At 33.7% G+C, this 15,908-nt stretch overlaps 1 protein-coding gene across 2 annotated transcripts in view; it reads left to right on the top strand.

Annotated features, from left to right (window-relative positions):
- The first annotated feature begins 416 nt into the window (after positions 1–416).
- Positions 417–15,908, top strand: part of LOC149065517 (methanethiol oxidase) — a 133,691-nt gene continuing 118,199 nt past the window's right edge. The window contains exons 1-3 of one of the 2 annotated variants that reach the window (XM_089253952.1): positions 417–573; positions 2,026–2,195; positions 9,756–9,935. In XM_089253952.1, coding sequence (XP_089110078.1) covers positions 570–573; positions 2,026–2,195; positions 9,756–9,935 — 354 coding nt within the window. In that variant the 5' untranslated portion in view covers positions 417–569. Of the gene's footprint in view, positions 600–2,025; positions 2,196–9,755; positions 9,936–15,908 lie in introns of both variants that reach the window. The other variant, XM_089253953.1, reaches the window with a different exon arrangement.

Here is a 15,908-nt window from a genome sequence, read left to right as displayed (position 1 = left end):
AACATCTTACGCGTGAGTGTATATATGCTTTTTTTTATTGTATATTTTGCAGAGAACAAAGACATTCAGAGCACAAAGTGAAACTAAACAAACGTGAGAAAATGTTCTGTTGATAGCAGTCTTTTTTTTCCTTCCCTTTAGAAAAAAGGTTTGGTGGGGGGAAATAAATTTGAATCGATTAGTCAGAAACAAAATACTTAGAATTATCGAATCACCACAAATGAACTTATTTTGAAAATCTTTCCAAATATTGAGGATTAAAAACAGCTTCTTTAAAAAAATTTGGTTAGTTTTGTGTCATAATTGGCATTGTCGCCGGGATTTGGCGAGAATTAGCGAGGTCTCGCATTTTCCCGTATTTGCGAACCAACTTTCCCGTATTTCCCTCGAGAAAATATGGTCCCTCTAATGCTGCATAGAAGTTTTCAACGAGTCGGCCGTAATCGTATAACCATGTGACCCGCAGTGTTTTAAAACTGCAGTTGCATTACGCAACTTGCATAATCACAAAAAGTTGATAATATCGCTCAGGTTTTTGTTAAATTCGAAACGTGAATTCCAAAAAAAAAATGGGTACAATTATTTTCTTTTAAATGAAGGTTTTGTTTTTATCATTTTACTTTTAGAAATAAATACCAAATAAATTTCATTCTTCCATTTATCTTTTTCGGCGTATTTGTGTTAGAGATCTGACTGTTTTAAGTGAAACGATATTGATATATTATGGAAGTGTGAAATATATATATATATATATATACAATTGATGTGCACGTCTTTGTATTCAACAGGGCCGTCTTGAAAGCATCATGGGCACCCGGTCGAAGTGGTTTTTCTGAGGTCCTCCCTTGTAAATTCTAGAAACTTCTCAAACCGGATCTCATTTTTGTGAGGCACCCGGGTTGGCCGGCACTGGTATTCAAAAATAATTTCAAGCATAAATTAATTTTCGATTATCAATTTATGTATTGATAATATTGCATAAATTTAACGTAGTTCTCGGCAGGGCCGCAACTAGGGGGAGAGCAGGCGGGTCTAGTGCCCCGGGCGCTGAACCAGAAGGGGGTGCCGAATTCACCCTTTAACCGCTTCTTCTACATTACAAGGGGCGCCAAAATGCCGGCTTGCCTCGGATGACAAAATATCTGTTGCGGCTCTGGTTCCCGGACTCCAGTTTAACAATCACACATTGAAAATTTTAGGGGTCAGTCAATTTTTCAGCCTGCAAGGCCCATCGGCGCCTGGTCAGGCTTGTCATCTGGGAGAGGCGGGACGATTGCCCCCTCCTGGCTTTAAAAAATACAAAAATATGGGCAAACAAGGTGAAATATATACATATATTGAGTATATGTTCTTTGCCCCCCCACCTCAGTAAAAGTTGGAAGTGATGGGCTTGGCCCCAGCTACTTTTTGTGGAAAAATGGGAAAAAAGAGTCTCACCTATGGTTAGTTTGACCGCTCAAATTTTTAATTCACGTTTAACATTTTTCCATTTTAAGGGTTAAAAGAGAAACACATAGGTACATAAATGTATAATCAGTATTCTATACTTCATTTTCCCACAATTTTTTCCAAAATATGTGCATTAAATTCTAAATTGATCTGTGTGCAAGAGTTAAAAAATGCTTCACACAAGTACAAAACTATGCATTTAAGGGTTTATAAAAAGTTTTCACAGAGATGGATTGAAGACCCGGTCACAGAAAAAAAATATTGGGCCTCTTAAATTAGAAAAAACTGTAAAGTTGGGGTTTGTTGTAGGCTCTTCAGAAGTTGCGCCCATGATGCTCATCGTTAAATCACCTCTGAATTGGCATATATTCCTATACTTTCTTTTCTTATTCCCACGTGGGGTACTTCATCAGAGATTGAAAGAGAAGAAAAAAACCCTTAATATTTTCATTCATGATTTTTGAAATCACATATATTATGTAAAAAAATATCAATATACTCCCAATTTTTTTTTCATTGCACATACTGCATATCAATTTATAATCTTTTAAATAAATTTCTTTCTTATTTGTAAAGGAGAAACCGAACATCAAGGGCCTGGTTATGCATCTCCACTACATGCTATGAATGCAAAACGGGAAACTCTGGCATATGTAACTTGCATTTCTGCCAATTGGAAGAACACAGGTCAACCAGATTTTCTAGCTACAATAGATCTGGACCCAGATTCCCCTACATATTCTACTGTAGGTTTGAAAAGCCAATAGTTTTCTTCTTTCTTTTATCACACATGGATCCCGAGTAGCACACCGATATAGAATGACATAGAGATTTCAATATCATTCAACGTCATTACCGATACCATTCAAAGTAGAAATGGTATACATTTATTGACATAGTTTGACAGAGAAATTTGGATTGTTTCAAAAGAGACTAATTATCATGCAAGATATTCTCCTTCGGAACAAAATGCTGTAAAAATGAGCGTAAAACTATTTTAGAGAAAAAAGAATATATTTTGGCATTTATTGAGTGAATGCATTTTTACTATATCGTTCGATATCAGACTCGTAAAACTTTCCAACATTTGATATTCATTTGACGTTGTGACGTCAGACCGGTATCAGTACACCATCCTAACGATACCGTTGTGCTACTGGGGATGTCACTATACAGTAGAGCCTACTAATTCGAATTAATGTTCAGATTAATAGAAAATTCAAATCACCAAGTTTTGTCTTTTAACCACTTCAGTTGTATGCCAAGAAATCTTTTGGGTTCTTTCTCATTGAGTGTAACAGCACCAACCACTGAAGGAGTAAAACATGATTTTTTTTTTGTATTAATGTCAGTGGGTATCCCAACAGAATTTTATCTCCTAGATCAATGAATAATGATAGTGTTCTGCAAATCGTAAATGACACTTGGCAGTCAGCAAGGTTAATACATAGAATGTCTGCTATGCAGGTGTGAGTTCAGAGTCCCAGTTGGTACGTAGTTTTTCGTCGCCAGCCATTTGGAATCATCTGTAATATGTAGGTCTGAAAGAAATTGGCCCCTCAGAGAGCATAAAATGATTGTGATGACCAGGGTTGTATCAGTTTTTACCAGGGGTTGTTTTAGCTGGACTGGTCATTAAATTATTAGCAGATAGTTTTGACCATTTCAAGTGGTTAAAACTCAAAATTCTAATTTTTCTCATTAATTCTTAAAAAGAGGTTACATGAGACTGCCTTAATAATCCAATTTAATTAATGACTGAAGAAATAAAGTATGAATATTTAAATTTAAATTAAATAATTAATTGTATTTGAGTGAATATTTACTGTTAACTTGAATAAAATTCAATTCAAGCCATAAAAAAACATGACAAAAATCAAAGGATAATCAAACAAGTCGGTGTTGGCAAGGTTTTGGCCATTATAGTAAAAACTAGAGCATATACAATAAAAGTTCAGTATAACGACAGTTCACAATCAAAGGGAAACTTGTTGTTATAATAGCCTTCTCGTTATAAACAAATTTTAGTTTGCATTGTAGAAACAAATAAATGGGGAAAACGAACTAGATAAATTTACTTTTTTTTCTCGTTTTATTGTGAACTACTTTTTCTGAAATATGCATCTAGACTTGACTGTGTTTATATATATATATACATAAAATATATTGATTGTGTATAAAAAAAATTTACATTTTGTGGAATGTAGTAGTTTCTGCAACTGGAGTATTCACATTGCGCTGTGAAAATTTCCAATAACGTTCAAGGCAGAGAAAATGTTTAAGGCTGGGATTACAACATAAATGTTTGATAAAAGATCTTTTACAATACTTGAAAAAAACCAATAAGCCTACTGGTTACATTTGCAACTGATATGCTCATTGATTGCATTTTTCAGGGTAATCAGCCAAAGACCTGTTTATCGTGTGTCCAGTTATGAACGACTCCAAAAGAGGAGGGGATTTTTCAAGAGAAATAACAACAATGTCAAAACCAGAGGTCATGCCCACCTGCCCAACCCACGTACCTCAGATAGAATGTGTTTTTCAACCTCCTATATAGATAACAATAAGATAAGATACAGCATGTGATCCTCTTATCTTATTGGGAAGTACTGACATGCGCTGTTTATGAACATCTATGAATAGGGTGGAGAGATTTTTAAAAACTGTCAGTCTTTGCACAATCCGATTTAGGTATGATTCTTAAAAAAAGGGAAAAGAAAACATGCTTTTCGAGAATTTCCGTTGTCGTTATATCAAATATGTGTTCTGATTTTCATTTCTAAATCAGGGCACAAACATTCAAATTTTGCTATAAGCTGATATTTTCTGTATCTTTAACATTAGCTTTTTGACAATCACTTGCAAATTACTCATAATAGTGAGATTCTCATTATAAGTCGTACTCAATAATTGGGATGATGCAATCATGTAAATTACTTGTAATAGCGAGATTCTTGTTATAAGCCGTACTTGTTATAGCAGACTTTTACTGCATATATTAACCATGGTTTTTACACAAGGCTGTAGTGTGCCTTCTTTGGGCCCTTCTTTAAATGCTTATTATTAGGCAAAACAAATGTAAACTTTTGTGGGGCCCCATTCAGCTCAGGGCCCAGGGGCAGTGCTCCTGTTGCCCCAGCCTAGTTACAGCCCTATTTTTGCATATTGTCCAAAACCCTTGCATCTTAAACTGTGCAAAACATCCACCTCATAACCATGCATGAAAATATAGCATGAAATTAAAATATCTATAAGCAGATGAAAAAGCATTGGGGAATTTAAAAAAAATTAAATAATGGAAAAAAATCTGTTGCTGTTTGTTTTGACCATTTGAAGATGCCTCAGGTAAACCACTCAAAATTGTCAAAACTGATATCAACCAGGACAATTCAAACAGGTTTTATGCATGGTTAAAATCATCCTTGGTCAAAAAAATAGATGCAATCTTGTTTTCTAACAAAAATATTCTGATGCTTATTAAAAGGAAAAACTTATTTTAATGTAAAATTTAATATAAAAGAAACAGTTAAAACTATCATCACATCAATTTTAAGACTATTTCTCAATAGTTTTGACCACTTTTGGAAGGTGTTCTGGTCAAAATTGGATTTGAGAGGTCAAATTACAACCCCAGTGATGCCACAAAAGGAAATTATAAATTATAAAAAAGAGATTAAAAAATGACATTTTGCCATTACAAAGATAGACTTGAAATTTAATATGGCTGTTTTACCAATTTACTTGACTATAACATATCAGAGCAATGGTAAAAAAAATGCTTGTCATTTTCTAGTTGTTGCTGAACAGTGATATCCAGATAATACCCATAAACACAAGGACTAGAGTTGCATTTTTTTAAAAAAATGAATTTTTGCCAGGGCAGTGGCAAAAATGGAAAAAATTTAAGATATATTACATCATCAACATATTGTTGGAACCACAATTTTGATGGGTTACAGTTTCCAGTAGGCCTGTTTATTTGTTTATCTTCCTATTAATGTTGTCAAAGTGGTGCATATTTCATGTTGAATTGTTTAACCACGTTTTTAACAAGCTTGTCTTCCTTACCAACAAAAAGATAAAAAAATGCTACACCTCCTAGAAAAAACTTTGCTTTTTTAATTCTTAATTGTCCTTTTGTACACAAACATAACACATTCATTAAACAACTTATTATTTCTTATAAGGTGGCAAATTTAAATTTTCGTTGTCATGGTTATCAACTTGAGCTATTTAAAAGAAGATATTATAATTTCATAAATAACCACAAAAAATACAAGTAACATATATTGGGCTTCTCTAAATGCACTTTCATTCTGGTTGTGACAGCTTTGTTACTTCATATATGGTCAAATTTCCAGCACTTTGCTATGACTTTGCTATCCCTTTTTAATCATTAGAAATACTCATATTATCTCATTTTCTTTGACTCAGTTTGAAATAACAAGCCACCATAATGTTTGCTTCAAGAGATTTCAAACAAAAAGTTTACTTCTAAACAAAAATCTTAACAAGTTACTGTGAGCTTAAGCAGTACTTTAGAATGCTACTAGCACACTTATCTCCAACCCTTTAGCACTAACATCACTGACATTATAAAACTAATGAACTGAGCAGGAATTTTCCACACTCTTACTTCTGTGAAACAACTCTGAGAAATTTGTTCTCCTTTCTAAACTCCTATATGTGTAGTTTTTAAAAAGTTGTTCTCTCACCATGTCTTTTATAATAAAGCAGAAATTAGAATGAAAACATAAGCAAATGTGGCACAAAGTCTAGGTTTGTAGTTTCCCTTTGTATTTGACTAAAGGGGTCCTCAGGTAAGTGCTTTGCAGAAAACACTGCTCTATATTCATTACACCCCTGTGTTATTATTCATGTTGGTGGGTTTCATTAAGAAAAGACGTGCTTGTGTGTGTGATTAAAAGAACTTGTTTACAGGTAACTTACTTGGCAGAAATGTTTTTTTATATTCATATTTATGTGTGTTTAACTCTTTTGTCTAATCAAAAGCCCCAAAGCATGCAGAATATGTCAAAAACTGTGACATATGTCACAGAACAATCACTGCTTCTGCAGAACAATCTCGGGAAATAACCTCTTAAGAAAAGTGTAGGAAAAAATATTATGGGAATTTTTTTCACAGAAACATTTCTAGTCAGCTGAAGGCTCCTTGCAGAACAATGCAAAACATTCTACTTTGGGGATCAAAAAGAGAAATAGCTGATTATAGGGAAAAAAAAATTCTAATTTGAAGTGTTGCACCTATGTAGAACAAGTTGAGGTTCTCTAAACTTGTTCCAACCCTAAAAGTATTCTAACAAATGAATGAAAAATTAAGTCTAAAAATGCAAGTTTTAAATTCTTTAAATTTTTGCCACTGATGAAAATACGAAAAATATGGCAAAAATCATTTTTGATGGGACAGTTATTTCCATGGTTTTCATCACGGTCTTTTCCGTTATAGCAAAAACTTGCCAATCCTGAGAAAAACAGCACAATTTATTTTTCTCTCATGAAGTCATCTTTGTCCTCAAGGCATTAAAATAACAGTATAAAGGAAAAACTTGAAAATGTTCATTTGTATCCAACAGCATCAGAAAAACAAGTCTCTCACCAGGAATAAAAAAAACACTCATCAATTTTCCCACATTTGCTAAATGTAAACTTAAGTTCCAGTTTTGCCATCTTTCTGTAGAGAGGAAGCTTAAATAAATTTTACCAAGTGAAGAAAAGAAAAATGAAGCAGCTATGTGATTAGAGAGAGAGATTCTGGAGAATAGTAGTGAAATAGTCCCCCCCCCCCCATATTGATAAACATCTGCCTAATATAAAAGTTCTTTAGTTTTGTGCAGGGTTAGCAGTTTTTCGACTTGGTAAAAAAAAACCACCCTGGAAAAATATTTTTTTCGCCATATTTTTGCCAAAAGCAAAATAAGGATATTGCTAAAATATGAAATTTGAACTTGCACCTTCATAGAGAAAGTTTAGATAATCTTTAGCTTTACAAAGATACAATATTTTACAATGAATTCCTTTTCTTGTAATCGACTAGTATTCCTCTCAAGCAAGCAAAATAGTTTGACCTAAGAATAAAAAGCATTGCTGCCACGCAGCTTAAACCCTTTTAAATTCCTTAATCAGCACATTTTGTTTTTCTTCATATGTCCCATGAACATGAAAAGGCAGAGGTACAAAATATACACTAGAGGGTGAGAAAAGCAGAATTAATTTTTAGAATCATGTATCATGAAAGACAAGGTAGGAAAAATTTCAGCTAATTTTATTTATTTAGGTAAGGTTCGTTCAATTTTTTTTCTTTGTCCCTCTAAAAATATTGGGCACTATCATAGAGCTATAAAATTTTTATTCCTCTAGTTTATACCTTTTAATTGAATCTTTTCAGCTAAAAAATTAACATCTCTATTATTTTTGCCATCAACTGCAAGAATAAGTGAAAGAAAAAGAGATGAACATATGAGACATTTCCTAGGATTGAAAAACATGAATCGTAGCAAAATGCAAATTTGGTTATATAAATTAAGGCTGATTATGATATTTTCCTGTTTCTGATTTTTCAATAATGCATTTACACTCATGTCCATAAATTAAGGATAATGCCAGCTCTGGCAAATAAAGGTTCAGAAACAAAACAAACGTTACTTATTCATAAAGCCCATTTATTAAACAAAAGATAAAGAACAAAAACGATGGTGTATGTATGATACCATTCATAAAAACTATGATTTTTGCTCCCTGGAGCAATTATAGTAAAAAATATCTCCTTTACAAAAACTTACTATTACATGGTTGGTATGATGGTTAATACATTGTATGTCTCCCATGCGATGAAATACAGTCCGTACAATGCCTAGGCATCCTGAGTATCAAATTATCGATCTGGAAGATCACTCCACTCAGCAAGCAATGCTCTCCGAAGTTCCGGTACACATGTAGGAGATGGTTCACGGGCTGCAACTCGTCGGCCAAGCATGTCCCACACATGCTCTATCGGATTCAAGTCAGGTGAGAATGCTGGCCATTCCATACGGGTTATATCCTCAGATTCAAGGCATTCGTTTATGATGTTTGCTCGGTGAGGACGGGCGTTGTCATCCATAAACATAAATTCTGCGCCCATGGCACTCATAAACAAATGTACGTGTTGTTCCAGAATGATGTCTCGATAAATTTGGGCTTTCATGGTTCTGGTTTGAACATGCAGATCTGTTCTGGAACCCAGTGTAATTCCACCCCAAACGAGTAATGCTGCACCACCGTAACGGTGTCATTCAATGATGTTGTCTTGGTGGTAACGGGTACCTGGCGTTCTCCATATGAAAGTCCGATGGGAATCAGACTGCAAGCTAAACCTGGACTCATCGGAAAACATCACACAAGCCCACTGTGACGATGTCCACATTGCATGTTCTCTACTCCAGGCTAATCGCTGCCGACAGTGAGTTGCCATGAGTGGAACACATCTGACAGGCCTGCGAGCATATAGAACAATATCTCCCAAACGTCTTTACACTTGTTGCCTTGAAACTGTGGTACCCGTGGCTGCAGATAGCTGACAAGACAGGTCGGATGCTGTGCTCTCTTCTGCTTCTTTTGGCAGTTACTGCCAAATACCGGTCTTCATTCGGCGTTGTAACTCGGGGGCGACCTGTACTGTAACGTCTACTGACATTTCTGTTATCTTGGAATCGTTGCCAAAGCCTAGAGATGGCACTTTGGGCAATTCCAAGTTCCTCGGATACTTCCATCTGAGTACACCCACATTCCAGGCGACCGATAACTCTACCACGTAAAAAATCATCCACATGCGTCCTCTGTGTCATAACTATTCGCTTATGGCACTGAGTATTCACAAAAGACAACTTTAAGGGTGAAAAAAAGGAAAAATCTATGACTCAATCGCAAAGTTCTTTACGTGGGATATGATATTCCCTTCTCTCTGTTGTGAAAAATAAGCTTTTTAGTACTAAGCTGGAACTGCTATGCCCATGATACAATCTACCTGTTCGAAAAGCAGTTGAAAGTGTCCTACATTTTTAACAATTCATAGGGAGATATCAAAGGAAATGATGGAAACTATAACCAACAAAAGTGTGACTACAATAATTGATATTGTGCTCTATATCTAGTACCTAACTTTTATTTTTACCTTTTTTTGCTACTGTCCCTGCAAAATCTTAACCTTGTAATTTCATGTGGATTTTTCAGTTAACTTGTGTGAAAATCCACTTAATTGTTTCACCATTGTACATTTAATTTATAATTTTATTATATAATTGCAGATCATTCATAGGCTTAATGTTCCTTATAAAGGCGATGAACTACATCACACTGGTTGGAATGCATGTAGTAGCTGCAAGGATTGCAAAGTGAAAAGAAACTTTTTTATAATGCCAGGAATCAACAGTGATAGAATTTATATTGTAGATGTGAGCAAGCCTTCATTTCCAGAAATTTTCAAAGTAAGTTTATTAGTTATTACAGTGAAACCTGTGCAAGACGAAATATCAAGAGACTGAAATAATATTCCGTTTTAGACCGATTTCTGTTTTATGAAGGTGCAAATCAAAGCACTAATTATTGAAGAGACTATATTTTCATTCCTGTTTAAACAGGTTTCTGTCTCATACAGTGTCTTAGAAAGTGTATGGATAAACTTCCCAGATCATGATGATGTGTTACTACTCTATAGATTGCATTCATTCACCATATCCCAATTTAATGATGAGCTTAGAAGACAAAACATGTTGATTGTTGGTGATATAAATATACTTGACAACAACAACGAAATTTCTAATTACTTGAATATAATGGCTGTTAGTGGCTTTGTATCTTTACAGGAATCTATTACTAGAGAAACTGAAGTAGGAGGCACATGTGTATTGATCATGTTTTTTTATAGAACGAAGAAAAATACTACCCAAAAATTTAATATGCTCAAAACTCAACCAACTATTATCTAATACTAGGGTATATTGATTTTCAAGATATTAAAAAGGTCACAAATGGTATTATTGTACTAAAACCATAATTGATTAAAATAAATTTGAAAACTTTATATCAAATATCTCTTTTAAAAGTGTTTGTGATGAGAAAGAAATCCATCAAAAATATAAACATTTTTTAGATATAATAACACTTAACTCAGACTTGTAGACTAGAAAAAAGACAAACAAATCAACACGTAAAAATAAATGAATTACTAAAGATCTCATAAAAAAAATGAACATTAAAGGAAAATTATATAAAAAACACAAAAAGTATCCAGGTATACTTACATAATGCCCAAGTGGTGCGGTGGTAAGATGCTCATCTACCACCGTGAAGGTTGCTGTCATGGTCAAAGGTTCGAACCCAAGGGAGAATATAGGTAAGATATTTTCCCTAACTAACTTGAGGCGACCACCGATAGACAGTGCCTTAATTTCCAACCCATCTCATTAATGGCAGTAAATTGCAATATAGCGATATGGTCAGAGTTGGTGTTTGGTGAAGTTGGTATACTTACATATGAAATGGAATATACAAAAACTATGATAAAACACTGAAAAACTAAATTAAGCAAGCCAAATGTGAATATCAAAGAAAAAAAATTGAATTTTGAATGTCATAAAGACAAAAGAAAACAATGGAAATATATAAACAGCTCCATTGCTCAACAAAAATAATTCAAATAAAATTCTTCCAAATCACCAAGATTCAAAAATATTAGCTAATGAATTCAACATAGACTTTGTTACAAGAAACCTAGATAGAGAAGATAATTAACACACGTATGAAGATGGCAATGACAATGTTTCAAATTCAATGGTCAGCATGGAAATCGAAATACCCATTTTATATGATTAATGAATGATTTAAATGAACATAAATCAAGTGGGTATAACAGGCTAACACCAAAAATGTTGAAAATTATTGCACTGTACCACATTGACATTGACAAAAAACCTAATTGATTCTTCAGTAAGTAAAAGTCATTTTTAAGATTTGAACTCAAGTTCTCCCTCGTGCACCCAATCTACAAACAAGGAGATCCTAACAATATGGCTAACTACAGACCCAATGTCAATTCTTCCAATATTTTCAAAAGTCATTGAAAAACATATGAATGGGCAACTAATTAGCTTCTTAAACCATAACAACTTCATTGCATCCAATCAGTATGGTTTCCAGCATAACAAAAATACTGAAATGGCTATATTAAAATTCTGCAATTATCTAAATAATGGTTATAATAATAACAAATATTGCATAATAGTCTATCTGGATTTAAAGCAAGCATTCTATAACATCGACTTAAATATATTAACAAGAAAATTACATAAGGCTGGAGTCAGGGGACAAGTACTTGAATGGTTTAGAACTTTTTACTTACACAGACACCAAGCAGTTACTATAAATAAGAAAATTAGTGATTACCACGAAACCCAAATGAATGTTTCCCAGGCACCCACATTATTCTTAATTTACATAAATGACTTTTGCAAAATGCACCGGAACGGACAACTAGTCTCATTCGCAGACAATACAGCATTATATATAGAAGATATGATGATATAACAAATCTCTTAATAAAAACCGAAAATGATCTCAGAAATAACAATGAGTGGATGACAAAAAATAAACTTAAACTGAACATCAGTAAAAAAAAATTAAATATCAATGTATAAAAACAAGAAGTGTTCATTATGACACTGAAATCAACATACTGTGTGTCACCCACAGGAACAACATAACTGTAATTGTGAAGTGATCAAAAGAGTCTACGAATATGAATATTTAGGAATAATAATTCAAGATGATCTAAAATGGAGCACTCATTGCAACGAACTTGTCAAGAAACTCAGATTTCACATAGTCATGATATATAGATTGAAGTGCCTAATAGAAGCAGACTTTTTAAAAGATATTTTCTACGCTTGGGTTGTTTCCAAAGTAACCTATGACTTATGTGCTTCAGGAGGGGCATACCAAACTAACATTGAAAAACTAAACATTTATAATAAAATAAGACTTATGGTAATGGATACATATCGTGAAAACAATAATAAAATAACTAGTCATACTTTCAACATCAGACAGTTATATATTTACAGAATGATTAACTTCTTAACAAGAAACAATGAATGGTTATAGAGAAAAACAAATAGAACGTCTGTACAATTTAAACACTAATATCAAATACCAAAAACTGAAAAACATCTCTTCAAAAAAGTTTCTCCTTCAATGCACCTAAAATAATGAATTTTTTCCAATCGGAGTACCAAACAACTAACAATATTAACAAAAAGTATGAACTATATCAATAAGTAAAAACGTCTGAAATAGTGAAAATGATAATCTCCTAGTATTATGAAATATATATATTTAGATTGTTTTTTTTTTATTTTCATGCACACACATATCCTATTAATAACATACCAAGACACTATCACATAAATTATGTTTTGCACACTGAATCACCTACAATATATAGAATTTTGAGCTTTTTGGAAAACCTTTACAATTTTAAAATTACAATTGCCTTTTTTATATTTTTTATTTTGATCAGTTTTATCTCATTACTTTGTCTTCATGCAAATAGAAAACCTAATAACATTGTCATGTACTTTGGTTTAAATTGGCGGCTAAAAAATGAAAATATTCAAATTAAAAAAATATATATATATATCAAATAGAACTAATATATATATATGCATGTATCACTTAGTACCAGTGGAGTAAGATTTCTCATTCATAAAAAGTGGAAAAATCACATAGTTGAGTTAGATAGCACATCTGATAGAGTTGCAAAATTGGTTATGCAGATATCAAGCAGATAGTGGATACAGATTATACAAGTCTATGCACTAACAACAAGCTATTCTGAGGAAGAAGTAGGAGACTTTTATGAAGAATTAGACGAGCTGCATAGCAAAGGAGACCATATCAAAATAGTAATGGGTGACTTCAATGCCAGAATTGGAGAGAGAAGAAATGGTGAAAGTTTTCTATTGGAAGTCAGAGCTACAGTGTACGAAGCAATACAGCAAACCGACTCGTCGAATTTGCAGAGAGCAAACAGTTATGCATCATGAATTCATTTTTTAAGAAGATACCCCAAAGAAAGTAGACCTGGAGAAGCCCAACTGAAACAACAAGTGAGATCAACTACATCCTATCTAATAAGAAGCATATGATCAAAGACTGCAGTATTCTCAACAAATTCAATACAGGAAATGATCATCGACTGGTGAGATGTAGAATAAGGCATAACACTAAATTGGAAAGAGCGAAACTTATCAAAAATACAAAAACTATCATCGATATGGCAAAGCTTCACGAACATCTATATAAATTCCAGTTGGAGCTGAAAAATTGATTTGATTTGCCATATAACACTACTGAGGATGGACAAGATGTCATCACGATGAATAAAACTTTAACCAATACCCTAAAAGAAAACTGGATTGGGATGAGAAAGGAATTAAAATAAATGGAGAATTTCTCAACCAATTTGCGTTTTGCAGACAACATTGTTATTATCAGCAGTAATCCAGACGAACTAGAAGAAAGTATACAAGAACTGGCAAAGGCAAGTATTCAGGTGGGCTTTAAAATGAATGTGCAAAAGACTAAAGATATGTTCAACCCCTTTGCATTGGAGAGGACAATCTTGCTCAACAACACAGAGATAGAAGAAGTAGAAAGCTATGTATACCTGGGACAAGAAATTACCATGGACAACAGAATCATTAATGAAATAAACAGAAGGATCAGGATTGGATGGAGCACTTTCCCAGTAGCACAACGATATAGTACAATATCTGGACCATATCGTTATATATTGAAACAACAGAGGAATATCAGATGTCTTAAATATGATATAGAACAATCTCATCCTATATGGTGCAAATTACTTATATTAATTGATCAAGTCTTTAATTTTTCAGTTGAATATGTATTTGATTCCATGTGAATAATCTTTACTTTGAAGGACAACAATTTGGAACAATAAATTATTTTAATACAGTTTCAAATAAATAGATCTATATCGTCAACCTGACAAAAATCTATATCAGATTCACGATATCGACCTGATATACATCTATCTTAGGAGATACAGCTCTATATCCTGAACATGATATAGATCTATATCATGAACCTGACAAAGATATTTATCAGACACACAATATGCTAATATATAAGTATCAACATATTGTGTGCCTTCAAATTTCCCGTATGAGTAGGGTGACCATATGTCCAGTATTTCCCGGGACAGTCCCGGTATTTTCTGTTTTTTTGGCCGTCCCGACTTTTTGGCAAAAGTGTCCCAGTTTTTCCCGTATTTTCCACGAAGCCAACTTGAATTTTTATTCTTTATTGAAGTCAAAGATTGAAATTTTTTTTCAACTCAAACTATATTATGATAATTACAACTATAAATGAGAATATTAATCTCCCACATTTGTCTTGGTGAAGGTTTTTCTTGTGGAACTCATTTTGATCCACTGCAATTTGCAGTAGTGCTTCATTACCCGCCATTGTGATTTTTCGGTAAATTCAACAATATTTGGCAACTTTGTTCGGTTTTGGCGTCATTCTTGGCGATAATTGGCGATGTCCCGTATTTGGAATCTCAATTTCCCGTATTTCTCTGGAGGAAATATGGTCAGCGTATATAATAGCATCTTCCAGCCAGTGCTATTGTGGTGGGTTGGTAAGATACAGAGTCAGACATGGGAAGAATTCAGGGTACATGGGATTGAACCCATCTACAGGAAAACTACAGACTTTTTTTTTATTTCTTCTGAAAGGCACCATCTATCGTCCAAAATTTGAAGTATTTGCATATATCACACATTCACGATATAGATCTATTTATCTCTGACTATGCCTTTTTTAGCCAGAACGATATCATGGCCCAATATAGATCAATATTGGAAACTGAAATTTTTCGATATAGATCTATATCTTTGTGCTACTTGGGTTTGGTAAAAACTGTGTAATTCTGAAAAGTCATATGCCATTATGCCTGAAAAGAAAAGTTTTTAACCAATGTGTGCTACCAGCACTGACTTATGAAGCTGAAACATGGACACTCACAAGCAAGATACAAAGGCTGCAGACAACACAAAAGAGCATGGAAAGATGTATGCTAGGCATCACAAGGAGCGACAGAAAACAAATCACTTGGATAAGGAACAACACAAAGGTATATGATATCATGGAAATAATTAAACGTTTGAAATGGAAATGGGCTGGACATATTGCAAAAAGACAGGACAATAGATGGACCACAAGTATTCTAGATTGGTACCCCATGGTGTTGAACATCTGAGAAGGCGTCCCCTCGCAAGATGGATTGAAGAAATCAGGAAAATGGCTGGAGTCAACTGGATGGCTAAAGCATCAGACAGAGCAGAATGGAAAAATTTAGAGGAAACCTTCATCCA

The sequence above is a fragment of the Pholcus phalangioides genome, unplaced genomic scaffold (genome assembly GCF_987345545.1).
Source record: "Pholcus phalangioides strain wild (caught in Gottingen) unplaced genomic scaffold, Ppha-v1.0 ptg000039l_1, whole genome shotgun sequence".
NCBI classification, from domain to species: Eukaryota; Metazoa; Arthropoda; class Arachnida; order Araneae; family Pholcidae; genus Pholcus; species Pholcus phalangioides.
This window is presented reverse-complemented; position numbering and strand designations above follow the sequence as displayed.